At 41.6% G+C, this 27,674-nt stretch overlaps 2 protein-coding genes across 3 annotated transcripts; one reads left to right on the top strand and one right to left on the bottom strand.

The window, feature by feature from the left end:
* Positions 1-297: 297 nt before the first annotated feature.
* On the top strand, positions 298-15,056 carry recql (RecQ helicase-like). The gene is made up of 15 exons (XM_080851602.1): positions 298-389; positions 913-990; positions 1,577-1,807; positions 4,281-4,460; positions 4,677-4,783; positions 4,936-5,134; positions 6,387-6,553; positions 6,845-6,926; positions 7,112-7,260; positions 7,498-7,615; positions 7,739-7,877; positions 8,168-8,259; positions 9,609-9,825; positions 10,513-10,648; positions 14,325-15,056. The coding sequence occupies exons 2-15, from the start codon at positions 969-971 to the stop codon at positions 14,946-14,948; spliced, it is 2,463 nt and encodes an 820-aa protein (XP_080707728.1). The 5' UTR covers positions 298-389; positions 913-968; the 3' UTR covers positions 14,949-15,056.
* A 582-nt stretch (positions 15,057-15,638) lies between these two features.
* On the bottom strand, positions 15,639-21,680 carry tnnt2e (troponin T2e, cardiac). Of its 2 annotated transcripts, none has more exons than XM_080851399.1 (10): positions 21,638-21,680; positions 21,512-21,533; positions 21,353-21,422; positions 21,025-21,141; positions 20,485-20,562; positions 19,484-19,597; positions 18,722-18,840; positions 18,123-18,213; positions 17,597-17,637; positions 15,639-15,827 (listed from the first exon to the last, which is right to left on the bottom strand). In XM_080851399.1, exons 1-10 carry the CDS (start codon positions 21,663-21,665, stop codon positions 15,782-15,784), a joined length of 726 nt encoding a protein of 241 aa, XP_080707525.1. In that variant the 5' UTR covers positions 21,666-21,680; the 3' UTR covers positions 15,639-15,781. The 2 variants fall into 2 exon arrangements, with proteins under 2 accessions (XP_080707525.1, XP_080707526.1); XM_080851400.1 differs by lacking the exon at positions 17,597-17,637 and adding an exon at positions 17,258-17,295.
* Between the last annotated feature and the right edge of the window lie 5,994 nt (positions 21,681-27,674).

The following is a 27,674-nucleotide window of genomic DNA, read 5'->3' as shown; positions in this document are numbered from 1 at the left end:
ACGCTAACTTCTGTAACTTTCTACACACTCAGTTTCCATGACAGGCCTGGCTTCCATCAAGTTTTAACGTCACCGGGGTGTACAGGATATTAACCCATAAATGTTGATAAAGAAAGGTTCAGTCTTTCTTGTGCATAAAAGTATAACAGTTTGTTCACTGTACGACCAAATTCTCGGATGCACCCGCTAACCACGTGTATTACGGCGCCAATCAAAATCAAAACCGATTCACAGGGCGCGTAGTAGTCCTGCCTCATTGGTCCATCATGACATTAACAGAGTCACTGTAGCAACCAGGCGAGAAAGAAATGAAAACAGAAAGGGGCCAGGCACCAAGAAAGCGGTACCATCGTGTGCTCTCTGTTGCTGCATAGGAGCTTGACCAAACGGTGAGTTATGGCCCTATCATCACGTAAAGATCGGTTTTCTCGTGGTAGATCTTGTCAGGTTCTCAGGTGCACTGCTTGCTAAGCAGGCTAATACAAGTGGTGGCTGGTAGCACTTACTTTTACCAGCCAGCGTTCCTACAAATTAGTTTGTAAAAGGGTTAACGTTAGTTAGTGCAACATGAGTTAAACTCGCTAGCTGGCTGGCTCATTGTAATTTCGCTTTTAGAACATGCACGTATTATGAGATTCGCCTAGTTCTACAAAGTAAGCTACACGTTGTCCTTTTTAGGAAATAATGCTTTATTTACACGTTCCCGATGCCTTCGTTTACACTGAGATAACATTCCACTCTCTATGGGCCGTCGTTCTGGAGAGCTGTCAAGGAGATTGGTCCCCACTGTGGAAAGTGCCATAGGCCACCCAGCGAACGTGCTTTGAAATTATGGAGCCGTTGTTGGACTGAGATAGCAAAAGTGAAAGGAAGATGTTAAAGTCATTTTGCAACCTCATATTATGCTTTCAGAATGAAAAGAAAAGTCCAACAACACTTTCAGTGTCTGGTGAAGCCTGGTGCTTAACATGGAGAACAACTGCGATAAAGGTGAGTTGTTTCAGCATGACTATAAGAATAAACTCAGTCATCCCCTTCATCTCCTAAAGCACTGCCGGAGTTGTTTGTGTATGATCATCAGGCTTAATTCCACAGGGGCAGGTGAAGTGATGTGGCGCTCCTCTGGGAGTGCTGATAGAGTTAGGGTAGCAGCATGGCTTTTCACCATCACCCTCTCCCCTAATGAGGTTGTTAGGGGATGTTAGTGAGCCAAAGGTGTCAGACCCGAGAGCCCTCCCCTCTCCTGAACAGTGGGTGATGTGTCACCTACGTAGTATTCCACAGAGAATTACCTGTTTTGAGTAATTGTGTGTGTGTGTGTGTGTGTGTGTGTGTGTGTGTGTGTGTGTGTGTGTGTGTGTGTGTGGGTGTGAATATAGTGTCAGTATTTGTTGGAGGAAAAACAGGTATTTTTGCCATGCAGGAATCATTTAAAGTCATAAATAATCTCATAATCACATACTCATAACAATAACTTTGCTAAAACTAAACATGTTATATCGTATAGGTATGTAGGCCTGCCATTAGGTTCTGTGCTCGTCATATAATGTTTCCAACATGGCTTGCGTCTCTCTAGGAGATGAGATGCAGGCAGAGTTGGCCTCCATTGAACTGGAGCTGGAGGAGGTAGAGCAGCAGATCGCCTCCCTGCTGGACAGACAGAGCGAGTTGAACGCGCAGAGGACGCGCCTGCTCAAGTCCCTCCCGGACCCGCTGTCCTCTGACGGGACGTCCCAATCACCTGGCTCCTCACAACCCTCCCAACCCCGTCTCAGCAAACAGGAGCTGCAGAGCTACAAGAATGCAGGTGTGGTGTTCATCCTGTTCATTTACATTAATGAGTCTTTGAGTTGTATTAATAACTAGACTATGTTTCATACTTACACACTAATATACACTCAGGGACGTGCACAGGAATTTTGAAGAGCAGAGCTGGAAAAAAGGGGCAACACATTTTTTTTTTACTGCTGTAGCCACACCCCTGTCATCTGATCACATATTTTCACAATATCATTTTAAACTCTCAACTAACAGCCGCTGCCATGCCCCCGTCATCTGATCGCAAATTTTCACAATATCTTTTTAAACTCTCAGTAATCGCGGCTGCCACGCCCCTGTCATCTGATCACAAATATATATTTCCTTCGGAGGGGCAACTTCAGTCGAGGAGGGCAAACGGGCAGTTGCCCAAGCAACCTGAGCACACTCCTGTGCACGTTCCTGTATACACTACACTCCTATGCACAGTATACTTTTTTATCTATACATTATGTCCTATAATTGCTATTGCCACTAGGCTTGCAATGCAAGCAAAACCAAGTTGTAGTAATTAACAAATAATGTGATCATGATTCTCTCTCTGTCAGCCCATGTGTAGAGGAAAAGGTAATCATTTGAAGGCTCTAATGAAAATTGGATGTTATTGGCTTTAGGCCAGTAGATAGGACGCTTCAGAATGAGACCTCGGAATGTTCCAAGTCATAGTAAATGAAAGTGTGCAGAAGTTCAATTGCACAATGCACCTATCTACTTCCCCAAATGGCACCAAAAAGGAATCACCCACCTCCATCATATATTCGAAAATCATTTCATCTCATTTACCGCATTTACCCAGAAATATGGCGTCGGGATAGACCAATTTCTGCAGTACCAACAGTTGAGATCTTTAGTCAAATTCAAAATGAAAATAACCAACAACACATTGCAGCCCTCTGAATTAAGTGAACAACTCTTAAATCTTGTGAACCAACCCAAAAAAGTTACATCTCATATCTACAAACTCATCTCTACCTCGACCTGGCACTATCTCCCGACCCCAATTTCTTGACACAAATCTGCAGTAACATCTTTGCAATGACTACCAACACCAACCTACAACTCATACAATATAAGACCATTCACAGAACCCACTTCAACCGTAGTAAGATGCACAAAATGGGTTTTATTGACACTGACATCTGCACACAATGCACTTCAGGGAACACAGACTCCTATCTCCACGCCACCTGGTACTGCCAACCCGTTCACTCATTTTGGACCACCATTATTGAAACACTACCCACCATCATGGAATGCAGAGTCCCAATGTCTCTGACACTTTGCCTTCTAGGAGACACTTCAGAAATCACCCTTCTATCACAACACAAAATCCCAGTACTCGTCTCTCTAGCTATTGCTAAGAAAATAGTCTTTCAGAACTGGTTATCCAAAACATCCTGCCATCTCAAACACTGGTCCAATCTTTTATCAGAACACGTATCAACAGAAGAAATGTATGCTAGGAAAAATAACAATATACTGTATGTGCCTTTAAAGACATCTGGAACCCTTTTATAACCTTTCTACAAATGTAGCCGTAGCATAAACCACGTACATCCCCTTCTCCCTGCCACTTCTCTACTCTCCACTCTTTCTCATTTTTCCCATCCCATTGGACCATCATATGCATAATCACAGACACACACACAAACACATACACACACATATACAACCTCAATTACACCTCTTCTCTTTCTCTCTCTAGCTTTACTCTCCCTTTCAATTGCCATTAATTCACACATTGCAGGCACATCTCATCTCCCTTAACTCACACAGATCTCCTCCATCAACTCCTTCTCTTCCCCTGTTGACTCTTGTATACAACAATCCCACCGCACCTGGATAATTTCCTGTGTATTTGTATGCCTGTCTGTTGGTCTGTCTACTTGTCTGTCTTTTGGTCTGTCTGTCTGTCTGTTTTTTCTTTCTTTTTCTTTTTCTTTCTCACACTGTACTAGGGTGGGTGTTTTCGGAACGGCTTCAATTGATTGTAAAAAAAGAAAATAAAAAAATGAATTAAAAAAAAAAGAGAGAAAGGATAAAAATGATTATGGTATTTAGTGGATGCAAACGTGTCCAAAGTGAACTGCAAAACAAACAAACTAAATAATAAACAACATGGACAACCAAAAAAATATAAAAATGAAAGTGTGATAATCGACACACCACACATCTTTTATACTGTGTTATAAGTGCTTCTTACTTTTTATGCACCTAGCCTCTGACACAGCTTTTGTCATGTGAATCAATCCACACTGATAAGCCGGACTACAGATGCTGTATTTTTTTTATAGTAAAATGATCTTCCCTAAACTGCACAGCCAGTGTAGAATAATAGTTGATGGTGCCTTTAAAGAACATAGTGTACTTGATTCCCAAAATGTATAGTGTAACTTACATCTAGGCAGTAAATATTTTCACAAACTATTTTTCCACCAACTTTTCTCTCTTTTTCCACCAAGATTTCCCCTGGTCTAAGGAGGTTCAGGACAAGCTTGGTGCCATGTTCAAGCTGTCTAAGTTCAGACCGCTACAGCTTCAGGCCATAAACCTCACTATGTCTGGGAAGGACCTGTTCCTCGTCATGCCAACGGGGCGAGGGAAGAGTCTCTGCTACCAGCTTCCTGCAGTGTGCTCCAAAGGTGATCAGCAGTGCTAACTATTCATGGTGTATTTTGTATTTTATTTTTTAATTGAGTTTGTATTGTCTTGGTCTATATATTTGTCTGTTTAGCTGTGTCTCTCAATCTGTGTAGTACATCTGTAAGTTTCTTTTGCTTTACAATGCCATACACAGAGATAACATTGATAAGTTTGACATGTTTGTGTTGATAAATCGTGTGTCTGTGACTGGACAGGTTTCACACTAGTGGTCACCCCTCTGGTGTCTCTGATGGAGGATCAACTCATGTATCTGGAGTCCGTTGGGGTCCCGTCTGTCTGCCTCAACGCCTCCAGCACAAAGGTACCTCACAGTGCAGGACGCAGGGAAGGCCATGCCTGCCTGCAGTTCAAAGTCCATTTCCACTGTTTGACGATCTTGTTTGATGTCTTTGCTAAGAGACCCACAGGAGATGCTAGGAACGATAAGCAGAGCATAACAATAGCTTTTTGCAGGAACACGCCCGAGCAGTGTTGGCGGGTATGATCGACAAGGACTCTCCCTTCAAGCTGTTGTACGTGACGCCAGAGAAGGTGGCCAAGAGCAAGCAGCTCATGGCCAAACTGGAGAAGGCCTACAACCTGGGTCTGCTGGCACGCTTCGCAGTGGACGAGGTGCACTGCTGCAGTCAGTGGGGACATGACTTCAGGCCCGGTGAGATTTCAAGGGAAAGTTCAGGATTTTTTATAACCCTTTGCCCTATTTTTATGATCTATGAGGCATGTATCCGCATCAAAGTAAACCGCTTTATTCCGCCACTGACAGGCTCATGATTAGATTACATTAGATTCAACTTTATTGTCATTGCACAGAGTACAAGTACTGAGACAACAAAATGCAGTTAAGCATCTAACCAGGAGTGCAAAAAACCAGTAAAAGTGCAGAGTATGTGCATATGTAAATTGGGGTATGGTATGAGGTATGGTATGAAGTACGATGAATACACTATGGACAAGTGGTATAAAAATAGATATAAATATGAATACATTATAAGTGAGATAATACAGTGGTAAAAAAACAGTCTAGTGCAAATGTTCAATGGCTGAAGGGGGGTGTGTGGCAGTCCAGGCCAGGGTGGAGAGGGGAGGGACAGTCCCTAGAGGAGGGGTGTGGGAATGGGAGGGCGCTATCACCGTGGTGCAGAGTTCAGCAGGGTGACAGCCACAGGGAAGAAGCTGAAGTGAAGTGTTTTCTGGTACGCAACAGAGCAGCTGCCATACCATACTGAGATGCAGTTGGTAAGGATGCTCTCGATGGTGCAGCGGTAGAAGTTCACCAGAATCTGAGGAGACAGGTGGGCCTTCTTCAGTCTCCTCAGGAAGAAGAGACACTGGTGTCTTCTTGACCAGGGTTGAGGTCCAGGGTTGAGGTGTTGAGGGTCCAAGAGAAAATGTGGACAAGGGTTGAGGAGGTGTGGTACTCAGGGGTCTGTTGGTTAGGAAGTCCAGTATCTAGTTGCAGAGGGAGGTGTTGATGCCCAGGTCACTGAGTGGTGATCAGCACTCATACTGTCGTTATAAGTGTCTGTAGGGATCCTTTCCATGTAGTCAGAGATAGACCTGTGTGTGTTTACCTCAATAACTGTAAAGACAGTAATTTTCTACAGAAACAGAAACTCTAACAACAGAAACTTTAGAAGGTCATTTCGAGGCCAGGTAAGGCTTAACGATCTACCAGTAGAGCAACAGCAGTGCTCAAGCACCATTGCACTACACACAAGCTACTAAATCTACCCTATGCCTGACACCAGTCCGCTGGGAGAGTTTTCATTCTGAGGGTCATTAACAATCTTATTACGTTTGTTACTTTGTGTGTAAAAACACTTCTAATGCAGACAATAGTAGTTTGATGTCTGATGATGAGCCATTGCTTGAATGCACTCTGTGTATCTGTGTATCTTATTCAGACTACAAGCTGCTGGGTATTCTGAAGAGGCAGTTTCCCAAAGTGCCTCTGCTGGGCCTGACTGCCACAGCCACCAGCAGCGTGGTCAAGGACTGCCAGAAGATGCTGTGCATCCCCGACACCACCACCCTCACCGCTCCCTTCAACCGACCTAACCTCTACTACGAGGTACAGTGGCAATGATTCACTGTGGCTTTAGGTTGCACTGTTAGACCTGTGGCTCCCACAGAAGATGACTGATAAAAGGTGTTATAATGTTTTAAGGACATTGCAATGTATTTGATAAAGCTTGTGTATCATAGCATATTACTGTTGTTTAGCTGTAGACGAAGAGGCTCACTTTTTCCACCAGGATTTTGTTTGCATGAATTGTGAGAATGGTTATGCTGATAAAGTTGAATAGTTGACTATGGTGGTGTTGTCGACAACGTCCTGAAGTTGAAATTGGCCGTGTTCCAGGTACGCTACAAAGATCCCCTGAATGAAGATTCAGTCAGCCAAATCGCCTCACTCATCAAAAGCAGATACAAGGATCAGTCAGGTAGATTCAATATATAAATGATGGGGCTCTATATTTACATGGTGCCTTGAATGCCACATTGATGTCTTGTGTCAGTTGTCAATACACTGTCAACAAGAGGCTTTATAGGGGTTTTCTCGTAGGGTTTTTCTTCATTGCAGATGATTGAAAACAATGTCATCGTGACGCTGATGTGTGTTGTTCAGGTATAGTGTACGTGCTGTCTCAGAAGGATGCTGAGTCTGTGTCCTCGGACCTGCAGAAGAACGGCATCTCAGCACAGCCCTACCATGCCAACTTGGAGCCCAGCTACAAGTCCCGCGTTCACAAGCAATGGACCAACAAGAAGATCCAGGTAAACGCCTCTTGTTGTCATCGGTATGTGTTTCTTGTATGGAGTTAAAAAGGTGTAGGAAAAATGGAAATATTTGTGTTTTTGTCATTAAAAAACATACTTCTAGACTTTGGCATTATCATTCTGAAACCATGATAAAAAACAGTGTATAAGTATGTTATTTTAAATGTGTTTGCTGTCTGTCTTTGGCATGGTCATACTGTGACTTGGATGTTCATGTTTTTGTGATCTCTGCAGGTTGTGGTTGCAACCGTGGCTTTTGGAATGGGCATTGATAAAGCCGACGTTCGATTTGTGATCCATCACACCATCAGCAAGTCTATAGAGAATTACTATCAGGAGAGTGGCCGAGCAGGTGGGGCAGCCTTCTGCTAAAAGCACTGTTGTTGTTGTTGTTGTTGTTGTATATATATTGGTGTCGTTTGATAACAGTATTCTGCATTGTGCTGATTTTTTTAATTTTTAAATGTTCTTTCAGGGAGGGATGACAAACCAGCCGACTGTATTGTGTTTTACGGCTATCAGGACATCTTCAGGATCGCCACCATGGTAGTCATGGACCACACTGGCCAGCAGAAAATGCACAACATGGTGGATTACTGCCAGAGCGTGGACAAGTATGACCTTCTCCTGTCTGAGTAGTTGAGACCATTAAGCCATTAATTCAATTAGTTAAATGTTTAAATTACAGCCACATTGATGAGAATTCATGTCATGCTGTCAGCAGTCAAACCTGATGGGCTAAGCAAAGCACAGCACAGCACAGCACAGCACAGCACAGCACAGCACAGCACAGCACAGCACAGCACAGCACAGCACAGTGTTTATGTGGTAGACTTTGTGTTGTTTCATGTCATCTTATCGGGTGAATGCAAACTGCCTCTAACCCTGCTGCTGCTGCCTGTAGATGCCGGCGTGCCACCATTGCCGTCCATTTTGACGAGGTGTGGGACGACGAGGACTGCAACCAGATGTGTGACATCTGTCGTCAAGGCAATGGTAAGTCACTTATAGTGTAACAAGTTATAGTTTCTTTTAACATGGGGTTACAGTGAGTCTAGCATTTGATAGCAGGTGCCCACCATCATGCTATGTTTGTATTTTCTTCATTATGTTTCAATGGGATGCATCACAGGATGCAGACCATAGATAGGGGACTATCTACACATGTTTGACAAACTATGTGTAAGTAAATAGGGATGATAAATAAATCCTAAATAAATGAAATTACGTCGATGAATGGATGGGTGGATGAATGAATGGACGGACGGACGGACGGATAGATACTAAGGAGGGGCATTTTGGTTTACACTTAAAAGCCTGGTGGTTAAACGTGTTTATCTGTACATGACGTCACATTATAAAAAAAACTGATTGCATCAGTGACCAGCATGGGCTGAGCTGAAATGAGCAGGGGCTCGCAGAGTCAAACAAAAAACATTTGGATTGATAGGATAATTTGCAGGCAGGCAGGTCAGGTCAGTTAACTTAAATTTGAGTTGATAAGTCAAATTTTGCCTAAAGATTAATATCAATATTCAAGCAAAAATAATGTATTAAAACATCCGTAGCAGAATTAATCCAATCCCGAGAAGATTCCAAACACACTTAACACTGAGAACTGTGCAAGCGGAGATGGTGCAGGAAAAGCTAAGTTAAGGAGAATACAAAGGCAGACAGGGAAGACAACTAAGGTCCACGGTTTAAGGTTCTTTGTCTTGCGCACCATAGTGGAACAGTCACTAGAACGGAACTCCTCGCTCTGCGATCAATTATATTGATTCTGAAAAGGAATTCGACAGCATCCATCACTTGTCAGTCTGGAGGATCCTATGGATTCCCTAGGAATGTCATAAACATCCTGAATGACGGTCAGGCAAGGCTGCGTGATGTCGCCCCTTAATCAACCTTGTGGTCGTTGACTTGGTGATGAGAACAGCTACTGAGGACAGGCCAAGAGGACTTCTGTAGGGACTGACTGGCCCTCTGGAAGACTGGGACTTTGTAGATGATTTTTTTTGGTTTATTAAACAGATTCATTATCTAAGTTACGTAGTTGCTGTTAAGGATTTATTCGCGTTTAAATGATTCAACTGTGCCCATCCCTAATTGATGCAGATGTGTATATATATACACATACACACACACACACACACACACACAGTATGCATGTTGGTTTCATCTCCCCCTTGTGTCCTCCTATATACACACACACACACACACACACACACAGTATTTACATTGATTTCATCTCCCCCTTGTGTCCTCCTATATATATACACACACACACACTCACACACACAGTATTTACGTTGATTTCATCTCCCCCTTGTGTCCTTCATGGGTAGACTACATCACAGTGGACATCACCAAGCACGCCCGTGAGGTGCTGCAGATCGTGAATCTGGCCGGCTCGCTAGACGAGAAGGTGACCCCCCTGAAGGTGTCTGAGACCTGGCTGGGTAAGGGCCCCGCCAAGCGTCGGCAGATGATCCGAGTCACCACGCTGTCCCGTGTGGAGGCAGAGGCTGTCATAGTTCACCTGCTGCTGCTGGGCTACCTCTGGTAAGCCCATCTCGTATAAATACACTTATTCATTTGGTAAACCTCTTGCTCTTGCCGTTACCTTTGGCACTGTAAGAAAAGGAACACGCAAATCACCCTTGTCATAGGTGTAATAAAAGTCTTCAGTCAGCAGGGGTCGCCAGGTTTGCATTGAGGTACGAGTTGACTGGTTTTGTTTGGGAGCACTGCTACTGAATGTCTACTGAAAGTGGATATCAAAATGATGTATTTAGATTGGCTTTAAGTGTGAAATTAAAGCTATGGCTTTATGTAGACTCTAATAAGGAATAGCTGTTACACACAATACTACATCTTGAAGATCTCAGGTAACGCCAAATTTACAAATAAACATTACAGGTAAATAATGGAGAGATAGACACAAGTTTTTCAGTGAGGGTGTATACAAATACATACAAACTTGGATGGCCGTCAGATGCCTCTCTCTAAATGAACGCCCCATATAAAGAGGGGTGTTCTTGTGTAGTAGCACACCAGCATGTCTGTAATGCATCCTCAGTGACGAACAGCTAATAAAACGATCAAATTATGGATGATGGACAACACTGTGTTTGGGTAGAAGAAGGTATTGGATATTCGAACGATGCAACAACGTCACAATAGGGAGTTCCACCAAGTATTGGATAAATATGAATCATTTTTGCGCTTAACTGTATTCCTTTTCAACAGCGAGGACTACAGTTTCACTCCATACACCACTTACTGTTACCTGAAGCCTGGCAGGAAAGCTGTGCTTCTCAAGAGTGAGAGTCACTCCGTCACCATGAAGATGAAAAGGGCCATACCTGGGGTCCAGGACAGCCCAGTGAGTAAAAACACTCCTGAACACAAACATCTCTACCGAAACAAACCTATTTTATCTTCATACTTTCTTCTCTGTTTCTGTGCTAGTAGTTGCTGTGTTGATTAGTGATGTTTTCGATTTCTCACAAATATATCCCAACATTTCTTTGTTCTCTTTTTGTGCTCTTGTTAACAGTCATCATGATTCTGTTTTTGAGAAACAAATCTTTATACCTCTCCCCTGATGTTTTCTATTGTATTAGCTCCTGTTTTAGTGTTTTACCTTTTTTTCACCCGATTAACCAATGTTTTTATCTTCTCTCTAGTTTCTGCTTTGGTAATTCCACATACTTCAGTTTACTCAGTGTTCACCTTTCCCTATTAGTTGTGTTCGTAGTTGTGGCTGTAGTCAGCGTTCCTGTGACTCTCTTCCTTCCTCTCGATCTAGTGTCATCTTTAGCAATCACATTTAATTTCCCCAAACCTTCTCTTCAAACTTAACAGTAACAGTGTGTAAGGTAAGGTCTCCATATCTCTCTTTTTTTTAAAAGCATTGTGGACTGTGTACCTCTGTATACTATGAACTTATCTGATGAGTGACCCTGTCACTAACCCCTTCTCAACCTTTAGTATTTGTGGTAGAGTATTCATAACAAGACACCATCATTGACCCTCGCTTTAAAGGGATGTCCGTAATTCATTCACCAATATAATGTTCAACGCTGCAACCACCACTTAGTACGTGGTTCTTAGATGCTCCATATTTTATGTACTGCATTTCACATAGCAAACACTTTGGCTTGGAGGCGGCTTTGGAGGATCATTTATGGGAGTGTGTCAAAGGCACGTGTACTATCAAAAAACCATCTGATCGGTCAGGTTAGTGTCAATGGATCATAGTAAAGAAAATTCCGCAATAGTTGATTGTGTGCGCAGGACACCTCTAGTTATGAAACGTGATGATCTATTTCATTTGTAGGCGAAAATACATCACAATAATGAATAAGGCTGGGTGAATATGACAAATCAACAGTACTTCCACTTGAGCCAGCAAGTTTCAAAATGCCACTCTAATAAGTGCCTTTGGGTTACGTGTTGGGTGCACCACTTGAATCTTCTTTGTCACCAAAAGGCAGAAGCCTGAAGAAAACTGAAGTCTGAGCCTTTTGCTTTGCTCATTACTTCCTAGCTGACAGTGGGAACAGTATTCACCTATTGTTGACGAAGAAGAAATGATGGTGGGGAAAAAAGGGATGGTGGAGAAATCTGAACGATGTATTGTCTGGACCTTGTCCGGCTTTGGTAGAGGATGAACGTGAACAAACACACAGTCCATCCCATGATCATTTCAAAATGGAGGCTTGTTAAACTTTTTATCTTCCCTTGCTGCAGGTCCAGAATATTGATTTTGCTCTCCAAGGTTCATCATCAGCACCGAGTAAAGGGAAGCATTTGTAGCTCCGGGTAGTTAGCCAACATTAGCCTTGTAAATGCAGTGAACATATCATATGCTGCGTATCATATGCTGACATGTACGTGACTGAGGGAGGGTCAGATGGAGGCATTACACACCAGTGGAACTGGCATATCATGAGGTTTCTTTTCTCCTGTAATTAGACCCGCATTCAGCAGAGCATGGAATGCATAAAAGGAGACACTCCCTGGGCTGGTTTGGGTTCAATCCAGACTTGGCCAGAGGAGAAGATTGCTGCCAGAGAATTGCAAACGTCTTGTTTTTTTTGGTCTTTTTGTTGTTGTTTTGTTTTGTTCAGCAGAATAGTTAGGCCATACACTTGGGAATTAAGGGCCCTAAGTCGAAGGGCCCTAATTTGGGAGGTGAAAGCGGCTGATGGAAACGGCAGTGCACGGGCACTGATGCACAAAAAGAGGCATTCTTCAAAGAGAGCAGTAAAGGTGCGATCAACGGCACTAATTGGGCAGAGCAAGGCCAAAGTTAATTAGTGAAAGGTTTGGTTAAAGCCGATCAATATCGTTGTTGAGCAGTCTCCACTTGTTCTGGACATGCGTAACTGATGCATATTTAATTAAATAATCTTGTCTAGTGGAAGACGTTTGCATCTTCGGAGCTAAGAACTAAAACTTAAAATTAACAGACAGACAGACAGACAGTCATTCTGGCACTTGCTGAGGTGCTGTTGTGGGAGCTGGAAAGGTCAGCTCTATTTTCTATGGAAATAAAAGTTTTCGGATGTAAACAGGTTTTTTTATTAGGCTACTTTCACTCCTTTCCCTAATAGCATTACATATGTATGGTGAGATGATGCGAAAGAATAATCTAAAGCTTTTACTCCAACAGCCTATTAGGGATGTCTCCGGGTTTATATGGTATTCAATGTTTATTAGATTGAAATCGTATCCTTTACACAGCTTTTTAAAATGAATTATTTTATAATAAGTAATTTTTCAGGGAACGGCTGTGGGCTTTTTGATGCAGTTGATGCATCCTGAATAACAGCAGAACTGAGCACATAAGTGAAATTCTGTTTAGCTGAGCATTGGAACAACAGGAGAGCGGGGACATCTATGCAGTGGTTGTTGTTATAAGAGGAACATGTCCAGAGACTTTCTCTTCAGAATGTTCAGCACCGGTTTGGGTCTACCATTGACAACCCGTTAATGGGGTTTTGACCTTCAGAAACCAGTACCACCACCATAACAGCGGTAGCTCCACTAATGTTTAATGTGTTTCTCTCCTCTTGCTCTTCTACGTTCCCTAGAGCTGAATGCATTTCAACCCCTTTACCACGAGTGGAAACCCATGTTCTTCTGAAGATCTAGCTGTTGGGATTAGTGAGAGAGTTTCAAACCCTTTGTCATGACTTGGAGTCTCTGTTCTTTTGAAGATCTAGCTGTTGGCAGTAGAGAAAGATTTCCTCAGTCTTTTCTATTGTAGCACCATCTGTGGTTGGTTGGGTCTTCTGAAGAGAACCAGTTGATGTGTAACGTCTGCCACTATGAAGATGCACAACCTCCATTTCCATATTTTTGTCCCTCTTTGTTCCCCTTAGTGTCCTAAAGCTGAACGAACACAACCCCCCCCCCCCCCCCCCCCTCGCTGACCCATGACCTAAAACCACTCCTGTGTTTGCCCACAGATCACTGAGGGTCAGGACACTGGGGTAGAGGGTAGTGCCAAGCCCAAGCCCAAGCCCAAACAGGCCAAAAGGCCCAGTGACAGTGGCAAAAGGCAGCCAGTGTCCAAGAAATCCAAGAAAGAGGTCGACTAAATCCACCTCTCGCCACCTTCCCCCTGGATGGAAGATGTCAAAAGTACAGTTTGCTAATTACTGCTTGTTCGTTATTACACCAAGCTAGGCAGCCTGCATGTAGACATTAGGGCCAGCAAGGCAACACACATTTTTCAGGGCTTGTTGGGGGAATGCATCATAACATTGTCAAATGTCCATCAAAAAATTGCTTGCAACTGGGTAATCGTTCATGCATGTGTTTTTCCCATTATGAAGACACATGCATGTTATGATCTTTGTGTTTGTTTGTCCTACTAATCGCCACATGCTTACATTTGTATGTATTGATGGGTGTTGACACATATAGGTTTATGTGATATGTTGCATGCTTATCTAACATGAATGCATCATCAGGAATGAGTAAATGCAACCGTTCTCTGGAAGACTGTGCTGCACGGAGTTCTTACTGTATTTCTGGTCTCTTTGCAGGTGGAACCAGGGGATTTCACCTCAGCCGACTCAGTTCCGTTATTAGATGTGAATGACAGGTTAGACAAAACGAACAAGAATCACCAAAATCAGGCTAGAAAAGAGAGGGAAGGTTTGACTGAGATACCTTCTCAGGACGAACCCGACCTTAAAGAGCGAGAGCCTGCTGTCGTTGAAGTGGACGTGGAGATTAACGTCACAGAAATCAATGAAGCAGGTAAAGTGAGGAGCGAGCCCAAGTGCGTTGCTTCAGAACCTCTTAAATATACGCCAAAACGCAAATCAACCACCCCAAAAAGGAGGAGGCGTGAAGCACCTGTCGGTGACCTCGTGGTTGCGTCTGTTCCTCCAACACCGCCCCTAATCAGTTCTCCTTCGCGGGTGTCAGTCATCTCTGACACTGCCGCAGAGGAACTTTACGACCTCCGCAGCTACTACAACTGCCAGCTGCGCAGAATAAACTACATTTCCCATGAGCACCTGCAGGAGGCACACCCTGGAGTGCTGACCTGTATACGCGAACCGTTCAGAAACCTACGTTTGCCTTTCGGCTCCACCATTACTAAGAGTGCTAGAGACCTGTGGACTCGCGTTAGCATCAGGAGAAAGTTGATACAGAGGTGACATTTGTCACTCACACTGCTTCATCATTCCCCTTCTCTGCACTACCTGACCTGATCAGATCACTGAAACTGCCACTGTATGAAAGATGCAAATGCTACAGTTCCTCTTATGAATCTATATAACTGTAAATTAGATCTTAGTTTATTTAGCAAATGATTTATGGCATTTATGTTTTCGTTATAAAAGAGATGAGTCGAGTATGCATTAAAATAATGTATATTAACCTAAATAAGAACTGTTTCTTTATTGCATTGTGTAGTTTAACCCACTTATGTTATCATCCATTATACTTGGCCATTCAGTAGATAGCCTGATGCTGAGAAACAGTGAAGCAATACATTTCATTAATAATATCTGAATGAATGTTTTTTTTTCTTTTCATATGTTTTACTGCCTTTCGTCCCATATCAAGGCTTAAGATCCTACCTAAATGTTAAAATACCAGTCAAGCTGGTAACAGTATGCCTTGACGATATCTAACCCAATTCAACAGAAGCCATTTTCAATACGTTAAATTACAATGATTTTGTAATGGTAAATGTTCTAAAATGTCTAGTGATCTATTGCTAATATATACTGTATATGTGATATGCTAAGATATATTTTAGTTTTTCCTCATGTATAGATCAGGCACAGACTAGTTAACATGAGGCAAAAAAGTATGTGAACAGACTGTCAAGTACCATAACAAAAAGTAAGGTATTGTTTATTATTCCTACATATTTGATCAGATAGTATAGTTGTATCACAGCTACTGTATGTTGAAGCTCTTAAAAAAGATGCAGAGCTCAACCTCTTCTTCGTTTCCCTGGAAACAGCATGCCACTGGCTCTTCACCTCAGACGCCCACCCATCTTGCTCTTGCCGCGACCTTTGGCACTGCAAGAAAACGAAGATGCAAATTACCCTCGTCATGGGTGTAATGAAACACTTCGGTCAGCAGGGGTTGCCAGAATGGCATTGAAGTAGATGACTGGTTTTGTTTGGTAGCACTGCTACTGAATGTCTAAGTTGATATCATAATGATGTATTTAGATTGGCTAAAAGTGTGAAATGGAGGCTATAGCTTAATGAAGACTCTACATAAGGAATAGCTGTTACACATAATACTTCATCTTGAAGATCTCAGGTAATGCCAAATTTTCACAGAAACAATACAGGTAAATAATGGGGAGAAAGACACACATTTTTCAGTGAGGGTTTATGTTTCAGGGAGTGGAAGGAGGAGAGAGACAGAGAGAAAGAGAAAGACAGAGCGTGAGAGAGAGATGAGGGAGTCCGGGGGCGGGATTGTACCATTCCGGAGAGAGGCATGCGTTCAGAGCAAACAAGCGCACACATTCCACAAACAAATCCCTGGCACCACATGCACAGATGAATAACTCAGATGAACTATTTAGACGGCTCACCCATTAAATCTCATCGCAGACAGTGAGTCACATCAAATTGGACTGGGGGTTCTCTCTACTCCTGTTTATCTTACCATTCTTTTGTGGCCTTTCCACGTTCGTTTACGTTTACTTCCATGAACATGTTTCACATAACAGTGATAAACTTACCGTAACCACTTTAGGAACATAACATGACCTTTCAGGCACTTACATTGACTTGTTCAGCATTTCCCCCCACTGATTGAGTGACTTATAAATGTAGGAAGGTAGATACTGTTTAAACTCTCCCTGGTACTTCATCAAAATGGTTTCTGTAAACGTTGCTGTCTAACTACAGATTCTAGATCGTACTGAACTTACAGGTGGCCTTTTTTGGGCTTTTTTGTTTTTGTTGGTGTTAAAGATGTGTGGCTTGAATCCAGTTAAGGGAAGATAAGGAAATGGTGATGGGTTAAACTATCTATATTACGATGAGATGTTAACCTGCTATATATATTACAATGAGATGTTAACCTGCTATCTATATTACAATGAGATGTGATATGGGGAGAATGACAAAAGAGAGAGGAGCCTCGGAGGGCACAGGTCTCATTAGAACACCAGTCCCAATGACTTCCCCCTGTGATCCCAGAATTTCCACCGGATTGAGCCTCATCACGTGCTGCAGGCTCGCCCCAGGTGGGATCTGCTGGTTTTAATGGCCCGAGCCCAGATGTGGATGTGCTCTTTTAAGACTTACATGGTGGAACACATATAGAAATAAGGCACAACATTTCGATTAGCTACCTAGTTATATCCATAGTCAATGAGGGGGGGGGGGGGGGGGGGGGGGCAATTGCTCCACTGTGCTCCACATTGGGCGCCGGCCATTAAAACCAGGGGGGAAGTGACCCGCCCTTCGGGCTGTGGTGTACTTACCTCTGGTGGTCCTGAACTCGGGCCAGGAGCTGAGTGATCTGAAAGGGGATACACATCGGAAGCCACTCTGAGCACAAAAAGTACGGCACACAAAACACAGCTTGCTTGGCCCGACCCGGCCCGGACCTGGGCGGGGAAGGGTGGAGGGGAGTTTTTGACCCAAACTCCTCTCCACTCCCCCCCCCCAGGGTTCACCACCTGTTCTAATCCACCTGCTGTCACCTGCGTCCACATGCGGTCCACCCCTGACACGGTTTGCGACCACCTCGACCCGAGCTTACGGACTAAAAGATGACCCACAAGCGACTCTGAGACTCTGGCAGCAAGCCAGTTACTTACGTCTTCTGTTGTTCATTGATACGGGTCTGCAATACATTGATCTGCAAGCAAGTCAAAGTTTTAGACAGGCACACTAGGGACGCCTGTATGGGCATAGCTTTACGAAGTATGGGGCCTTACTGTCTGCGTAGTCATGCTAAAACTATGATACCTCTATCCACAGACATTCAAAGACAGTTCAATTACTTGAAATATACGCAAGATTAAAGGAACTGGACTTAAGTTTTATAATAATATTCACCCGCATATTTGCGGCCTCAACTGGTTAAAATTTCACACAAACTCAACATGAGCATCAAATCTTCGCCTATGTTGTGTAAAGACTTTTTTATTACAGTCGTGCGGTATATTGGTTTATTGATGCTGTTAGCTAAATATTCTCTGACAGAAAAAGGAGTGGGTTTGGCTGGGTTTGTGGTCTGGGTAGTAGTGGTTGGCGTTGCTGTGTCTTGCTCAGAACCTCTTACAGTAAAACCTACCACAGAGCCAAATGAACTGGGCTTTTTTCTGCACATAAGTCACTTACATCATATTTCTGACGCTTCAGTTTTTCCTGGAGGTCGAACTTCTCAGCCTCCAGCTCCATCAGCCACTGCCAGAGCTCAGTGGCCTTCTCTCTGCAAGAGCACATTAAAAGCAAAACAAAGAAAAACAAAACAAACAATATAAACAAGGAGGAGAACTTTTCTTTGATTTCCTCTGGCCACTGGTAAATTCAGTTCCCTCCCCTACGTAAGAGACAGCCAACTAAACATTCAAATCAAAAGCATAACATAAAACGAAAGTCAGTTGAATGTCAGTGAGCTTGTGCTGCGATATCAGAAATTCTAGATGTTTCTGCAATGTATCACTGAGCACTGATGAGGTGCTGTTAGTGATGGTAGTTTTTCAATGTGAACGTATGACGTGTCTGGCATTATTACAGTGAGCATACACAACTGCATGTGATTGGTCAGAAAACTAGATGCATGGTATCTGTTTCAGCTGGGGCATCAGTTTCATGTGAGTACAGGGTGCCACTGTGTGTGTGTGTGTGTTGGCATCTGTTTCATGTGTGAACAGCGTGCCAGTGTCTGTATTGGTGTCTTTTGCCAGAACAGAGCTGCGTGCACTGATGGTACGCACTTGAGTTTGTCTTCGTTCAGGTGATCGATGACGAGAGCCTTCCTTCTATCCGCCAGAATCTTCTTCTTCTTCTCCCTCTCTGTCTGCTTCTTTGCTCCCTTGCGACCACCCTCAGTTTGCTGAATCAGTAATGACAGTGCCATGTGTACAAGACGCCATAGACTCTATACATCAGTAATGGCAGAGCCATGTGTACAAGACGCCATAGACTCGACTTTTCAGTGGCAATGCTAACACTTTCCTTTTCCATCATTACATGAATAGTGATGGAAAACTTCATTCATTTTCTTAAGTAGACCAAATAGAAGCTCATAGTAGCCTGTTTGACAGTCAGCCTAAGCATCTAAACTGAAAACACTCTCTCTTGAGTATTGTACCATTTACATCTACACTTAGCAGATGCTTTTATCCAAAGGAATTTTTGCATTTATACATCAGGAGCAGTTTTTAGGGGTTCAGTGTCTTGCTCAAGGACACTTGGTAAGGAGGAGTGGGGAATCAAACTAGCAACCTTCCAACCTTCCGATTACTAAACGACTCCTCTACCTCCTGTACCACTGTTGCCCTGTACCATTGCCCCTAACATTAGTCTTATCTGTCATGTGATATAAACCTTATGACTAAAAACTCCATTGAAGTGATGCTGTGATCTTCGTCTTACCCAGTTCTGCGTCTGATGTGCATCTAAAGTGAAGCATGTAAGCGGTAAACTTTACTTGAGTGTAGTTGTGAGGTTAAGCCCGTGCTACGCCTGGCACTGACCTTCTGCTGGAGGCCTCCGTGCTGCGAGGTGAGGTTGGTGAGGGCCTTCTTCTTCTTGGCATCGTCATCTAACTGCTTTCGCTGGTTGTCCATCTCCCTCCTCTCCTTCTCCTCCTACAGGAGAATCACACACACAGATCAACAACCATCACTAGTTAGTCTCCATCTTACTTCTCTCCTTCTCCTCCTTCAGAAGAACCCCACACACACACACACACAGATCATCCATCACCATTCTGTCAGTGCAATGTGGCTTGGATCTGTTTACCCAGGTTATCACATACCCAAAGTGTCTAATGAGGATAATAGATGGTTTCTGAATACTATAGTAACTGTAGTAACTGCAATGCCTTTCTTTGTATCTCAGTGTGACCACCTTTATCATCCAATCACAAGTGGCTTAGATTGTTTTAGGTTTTTTTCTGAGGTCAGGTCAATTCATTTAATTATGTCTCAGTCACTCACATGGTTACAGTAGCATGCAACAAATATCGTCCCTCTTTTCTTTGTATGTCAGTGTAAGATAAAAGAGAACCAGGTGAGATGTATCTGTTTGGCCAGAGGTTTCTGACAGGGCCTGTCGGTAGACGATGGGGGGTTAGCAGACGACCGGTGGTAACAATTCTGGTTTCTGATTGGTTAAGTGTTTTCCGTTCTGGTCAGGTGACTGGTCTTAACCAATCAGAGACCAGAATAACTTCCTGTTACCACCGATCGTCTGCTTACCACCCATCGTCTACCGACAGGGCCTTCAGTGGCTTTCCTGATTGAAGAACCTCTAGTACCCCTCCTTTCAATCATCTGTATCTCCTGTGAGGTCAAGAGGCTTGGAAATGACTAATCAGATGCATATGTAGGTTTCCTACTGTCACATACCAGCTAGAGAGGAAGAACGGCCTGAGAGAGAGCAGGTCACAGACTGGCAAAACAGACAGAGAGAGAAATTGACCTAGAGGTAGAGATAGATGAGATGAACAGGGTGGGAATGAGAGGCCACTCACCGCAAGACGAGCCTGCCTCTCCTTCTCCTTCTCTGCTCGGACCCTCTGCTGTTCTGACCTCTCTGCACGACGCTTCTCCTGCGCACACACACACACACACACACACACACACACACACACACACACACACACACATGATGACGCTGTACAACTTGGAGGGAGAAGAAGAAGAATATGTGGGTACTCTCCTGTGGCCTTGTGTTATGTTTTTTTCACACTGTGTACTGAGGACACTTGATTGGAGTATGTGTACCTTTTAAGTTGACAAAGGTACACTCAAGTGTTTTTTTTAATTAAGTAGCTTGAGTAGGAATGTGTAAAAAAATTAAGTTGCAGTATACAATGTAGAGGCCACTTGACTGAATAATAAAATGTTTCCAAATGCCGCAAAGAAATCATTTAAATAAAATATTCAGTTACAGTGTGCGTATTTTAAGTATACTAAAAGTGGAATTGAAATCAGTGGTATCTGGGCTGCAGAATGTGCAGTAGGTTAAGTGACAGAAAGTGTGCGTGTGCGCGCGCGCTGTACGTCCGTACAATTCTGCTGACGAGTGAAAGAAGCTCCTCCTCATCCTTCTTCCTCTGTTCAAAGTGGGACTCGATTAGCGTCTGCAGCTCAGACAAGTCCTTCTCCTGTCGCTTCCTGTGGATATCCTGTCACATGGTAGTAATGTTAACAAAAACACGCATATACAAGGAGACACCAACACACAAACATACACACAAACACACACAGTTACACACACATACACATTCAAACAAACACACAGAGTGTTCATAAACTTAGTTTGTTGGGTTACGTATACAAATTCCTCTGTTTTTTGGTGCGTCACTTGTAAATGCCTGATCTAAGCTCTTTGCTTACATCAAAGTCCACTTTATGATCTCCTGCCCCTTCGGGAAGTTTAGGAGCTGCGATGTTTGGCACAAACATCCTGAAAACAAAGTAATTTGTTAATATTAAAAACTGACCAATACTGTTTCTGTATAAAGACAGACGTTAAAGAGAGGCTGCCATCCTTACTTTGGTTTTGGTTTGGCCTCATCTGTAATTGAAAACAAAATATAATATAGAGATTAATATCTTCATTCAATTATTGGAGAGAATGATTTAAATTAGTGTAACACTAGATTATAGTCAATCCCTCACCTTCAGCTTGCTCTGTAGAGAAACACATTTTATATTTTGGTTAAACGGATTTCAGGGATTTGTTATGTAATACTGATGGTATGTTTAACATTGTTTTTACACTCAGAATAAACCTTACCTGCTTCTTCCTCAGCAGGGGCTATTGTTGTTTACAAGGAGAAAGTACAAAATATATCAACATTGACAATATTGTTTTGAAATCCTTATCCTATAACTCACACACACACACACACACACACACACACACACACACACACACACACACACACACACACACACACACACACACACACACACACACACACACACACACACACAGACACACACACACACACACACACACACACACACACACACACACACACACACACACAGACACACACTGTACATGTTGTTGGGTATCAGGAACTAAGTGAGTTCCAAATGGTATGATTCCAGTGGTATCAAAAAATCTAAAATCTATGAGGCTTTGATACCCAATACCTTTGACTTGCTATTATTAGTGGGAGGAAAGCAAACCTATGCTAGTTGAGTTAAATCCACAGTGAGGAGTAGTATATCCAATAATACACGTATTTAACAAGCCATAATGTAGTTTGTGTGAAGTCACTGTCACCCCAATGATATGCAACACTCATATATAACAAATGTGTTAATATTTCAGATCAGACCGAGGCAGACCCCAGGTACATACAAGAGAACTGTTGCAAAACATCTGGATTATGACTGTAACATCGGGAAGGACTAGACCTATCACTCTCCCTTAATCTCTGTACTATATCTTAATCTCTGCAATATATCTTAATCTCCATAATAAATAACGCATGTGCCAAAATTGTTGCAGTTTTGCTGTGGGAATTTGAGCAGTAGCCACTTGCCAGGCTTATAAATCATACATAAACTATTTCCAATGTTAACTCAGCTGCTCAAGTGAAAACTACATTTCAAGTAACTCTTTTTATATCCACATTTATGAAAGCATTCTATGGATGATACAGTCTGTGGATGCTCCTGTGTACTAGATAGCTAGGCGAAATAGCAAACAAAACAGAGACGCGTCTCTATCCTGGGTCTGCTAACATAGTTATATCATTATTTGCCAAAGGTATTCATACTGAGATCATACAATGATAGCCCAACCTCAAGTACAGTATTCTCCACACATACCTTCCTCCTCTGGGGCAGGTGAAAGGAAGAGACAAATTGAATGAAAATCATTATGGATTTGTTCAAGTTCAAATCATGAAAGGCAGTGCTCTTTTTCACAATGGCGGATAATTGGCAACACTTTATTTGGATAGTCCACTTACTTTACAGGTGGTTTGTTGAAATTCAAGTTCAGCCTATCTGTTCACTGAACTGTTTTAACTGTTCACTGAACATCACCTTAACCAAACCCAACCCCTAACCCTAAACTCAACCACGAGTTGTAGTTATCAATACATCAGGACTGAGCATCTGTAGTTTATAGGGGGACCATTCGAATAAAGTGTGACCGGATGCATGTTCCATATGTGAGGTCTGGCATAACTAAATAACTTACTAACAAACCAAATGGTGGTTTTTGGAGAGATTCAAAATGAAAAGACATAAACAAACAAACCAGGTGAATTTTGAGGCGTTAACATGCAGCTGGTCATGCACACCTTGAAGATTTAACAACATATGAACTGTGATAGTCTTGTATTTTAACGTATCACAACTATAATAAATAAGTAACACCTTGCACTGAGGTGTAAAAAAAAAAACTAAAACAAATGGCTTATTACAAAAAGAAGCATAGTATTACACATACTGTATATGGTACTGCTTATTGGCAACACAAGTGTGCTTACTGACAGAACATGCTATAACACAGTGATTCATTACAAATGTTCTTCACTAGGCAAAAATTTCACAGACATTTTGAAAGTAAAGATTATATGTTGTTCAGGGAAAGCACAACATCGCCGCCTCTGTTCTTTGGGTGTGGGATAATTAATATAGCCTATTTTATTATTAAATATCATATAGTTATATTCATATTGGTATAAATCCTTATTTACATATTTTATTTCATCTCATTGTTCAGTTCAGTCCAACTGTCACTTAAGCACTTCACTGTGTGTGAGGTTCTGTAGAACAAGATGATGACCCAATGTTCTGACCGGCATCAAAAGGCTAAGTTAATATACATTATTAAGTCTATAGTGTACAGTATTACATATATTAATGAAAATCTACATCTACAGAAGTAATGTTATGAAAATTTCAGTCCTTTCAAGGCCCATGGCAAGTACTCTTTATCTTTTAAATAATCTCTTTGCAGACCTTAAAACACACATGCTAAGTGTAAATTATTGCAATATTCTCTGCAATAATTTAATATTTAATCAGAAACAGTGATAAACTTTGAATGCTCTGCTGACTTAATGAAAATTAAAGATACATTAGATTGGTCCCCGATGACATTAAGGATGCCCTTTAATGTCGACTTGTTGATTTGTCATGTTACTAAGTGGCAAACAGAAAGCAGAAAGCAGTTTTACCTTCCTCAGCCGCAGGCTCTGGAGTGAGGACACAGAAGCGATTAGTAGGCAAACAAGGCCCGTATACTGCACTAGTGTACTAAGCAGTCAGTCTGGACTCTGGAGACATAGGGTGCAGTTCAGCTGTTACATGTTACTGGCTAAGGCTAGTAGAACTCAATCTGGTATGGTCAATTGTATTTCAGCTCTAAGCCATTTTTTCTCTTTCTTTAAATCATATGGCACTTAAAACAGATAGTAAAACAAAAAATCAGATAAACAGCAAGTAAGCATAGCAAGCATCTATGGGCACAAGCTCATGACCTTTTAAGTGCACATACTTCTTTACCAAGTATGAACCACATGCTTTTTCTGTGAGAATATAAGTATATAGATGAATGCCATAATGCATATGGGCTCTTTCAATATTACAATATATTAAATGCACTTAACTTAATTCCCTTACTAAACTCACATAGACTAAGTAAACATACATAATGGCAAAAGCATCAGTGAAATTAAAGGTCATTAGAGGTGGTTACCTTCTACGGCAGGAGATGGCTCTGTAGTATGAATGTGAGATTGGTTAGTTAGCGCATCAGAAGCAGTCATTTGAAAAGCCCAAAACTCTTGTGATGGCTATTATACATGAATTGTCTCAATGTTGCTATTACTTATAGATGACATGAATGTATCTATAAGTGACATTAAAAAGCCATTAGATGTGATTACCTTCTACGGCAGGAGGTGGCTCTGTAGTATGAATGTGAGATTGGTTAGTTAGCGCATCAGAAGCAGTCATTTGAAAAGCCCAAAACTCTTGTGATGGCTATTATACATGAATTGTCTCAATGTTGCTATTACTTATAGATGACATGAATGTATCTATAAGTGACATTAAAAAGCCATTAGATGTGATTACCTTCTACGGCAGGAGGTGGCTCTGTAGTATGAATGTGAGATTGGTTAGTTAGCGCATCAGAAGCAGTCATTTGAAAAGCCCAAAACTCTTGTGATGGCTATTATACATGAATTGTCTCAATGTTGCTATTACTTATAGATGACATGAATGTATCTATAAGTGACATTAAAAAGCCATTAGATGTGATTACCTTCTACGGCAGGAGGTGGCTCTGTAGTATGAATGTGAGATTGGTTAGTTAGCGCATCAGAAGCAGTCATTTGAAAAGCCCAAAACTCTTGTGATGGCTATTATACATGAATTGTCTCAATGTTGCTATTACTTATAGATGACATGAATGTATCTATAAGTGACATTAAAAAGCCATTAGATGTGATTACCTTCTACGGCAGGAGGTGGCTCTGTAGTATGAATGTGAGATTGGTTAGTTAGCGCATCAGAAGCAGTCATTTGAAAAGCCCAAAACTCTTGTGATGGCTATTATACATGAATTGTCTCAATGTTGCTATTACTTATAGATGACATGAATGTATCTATAAGTGACATTAAAAAGCCATTAGATGTGATTACCTTCTACGGCAGGAGGTGGCTCTGTTTGTAACAATGTGAGATTGGTTAGTTAGCTCATCAGAAGCAAGTACTTACTGTATATCATACATGTATTTCAGAAATGTTACAGGTGCAAAAGCTGCAACTACTGTATGTTTGCATGTAGCATGTCTGTTTATCAGTAAAATTAAGAAGCTAATGGAGGGGTTACCTTCAACTGCAGGAGGTGGCTCTGTGTTGAGAATGTGAGCTTAATTAGTTTGCTGATGAGAAGCGGTCACAATAATAAGCAATACTCCCTCAATTAGATTTGTTTGTTCTTTAGAGGAGAATGAGAATATTTTTTTCTCCAAATAAGCCTACTTCAAACTCTAAACTGCCTTTCCTTACTCCACTACCCATTTCTTTTGGTATGACATAAGAGGAAAAGCATGTTCATAAACTTGTGTCTCAGTAAAAACCATATTATTAAAAGCCATTAGAGATGGTTACCTTCTACTTCAGGGGTTGGCTCTGTTGTAAGAATGTGAAATTGGTTAGTTTGCTCATCTGAAGCAGTCATGTAGCCAAAAACAATTTTGATGGCTATTATATCTTGTTACAATGTTGCTATAACTTATTGGTGACATGAATGTATCTATAAGTGACATTAAAAAGCCATTAGAGATGGTTACCTTCTACTTCAGGGGTTGGCTCTGTTGTAAGAATGTGAGATTGGTTAATTAGCTTATGTGAAGCAGCCATGTAGCCAAAAACTATTTTCATGGCCATTATAAATTAATCGTCACAATGTTGCTATAACTTATTGGTGACATGAATGTATGTATCAGTGACATTAAAAATCCATTAGAGTGGGTTACCTTCTACTTCAGGAAGTGGCTCTGTTGTAAGAATGTGAGATTAATTAGTTTGATGATGAGAAGCATACGCTATAATAAGCAATACGTACTAATTTACTGTTTCAAACTAATAACTGCGTGTAACCGTCTTTATATGTACCCCAGGAGAATACATACGTAGGTCCTGTATGTTGACCTTTTTCATGTGTGTGAGTTTAAATTAAAAGCAATTAAAGATGGTTACCTTCTACAGCAGGAGGTGGCTCTGTAGTATGAATGTGAAATTGGTTAGTTGCACAGGAACAAATAAGCTGCTATTAAGCATAAAGGCATGAAGTGAATGTAGTTCTATTAAAGCGTGTACTGAAATCAACCCGCAAAATAAAGTGAACTAATGAACGCACTTTACCTTCTACTGCAGGGGGTGACTCTATGATAAAAATATTAAATTAATTATTTATTGAAATATTCACGTTTGAGTCACGCCCACTAAAATTAGAATCAATTTAACAATATTATAATTTTCTATATTAGTTAAAAATTTGATACATTAACCACCTTTAACTGCTGGTGGAGGTTCTAATATGAGAACAAGGTTGTTTAAATACTTAGTTGGAGAGAAATGTAATACCAGTATCATTGTAGATGTGATGTTTATCTGGTAACCAAATTAGGGAATTCTGAAACATTACCTTCTTCTTCAGGAGCTTGCTCTATGGTAAAGGTTTGAAGTAAAAGGAGTAAGTTAGGGGAATAGCTATAGCTAATACATTAAAAAAATAATGATTTTAGCATTAGCATTACCCACTAATGAGACATTTCATAGGATCTAAAATAGCTTCTTGCTGTTTGCACAGTTCATTTAATTATGTAAGTGTTTTATGCAAATATTATTTTATCATGGGAAGCTTGGTATACAAGCTGTGTAACGCAGGTTGGTTGTCTGTCTACTTGAAAACCTGTTTGATTAAAAAGCTATGCTGCTTTGAAGGATAGATCAAGACAAAGGAAATTGCAAAGCCCTGCAATGCATTACCTTCTTCAGCAGGGGGCGGCACTGAAGCAAGAACAGAGAAGTGGTTAATGTAGCAGTGTAAGATAACGGAGCAAATAAAATGGTTGGTAAAAAGGAAATGTATCTTTTCAAATGTCAAGTAAACATGGAAAGATTAACCATGGTTTCAAATCAACAAAGTATATTACCTTCCACTTCAGGCGGT

This window comes from Sprattus sprattus (assembly GCF_963457725.1).
Source record: "Sprattus sprattus genome assembly, chromosome: 14".
Taxonomy (NCBI): Eukaryota; Metazoa; Chordata; class Actinopteri; order Clupeiformes; family Clupeidae; genus Sprattus; species Sprattus sprattus.
This window is presented reverse-complemented; position numbering and strand designations above follow the sequence as displayed.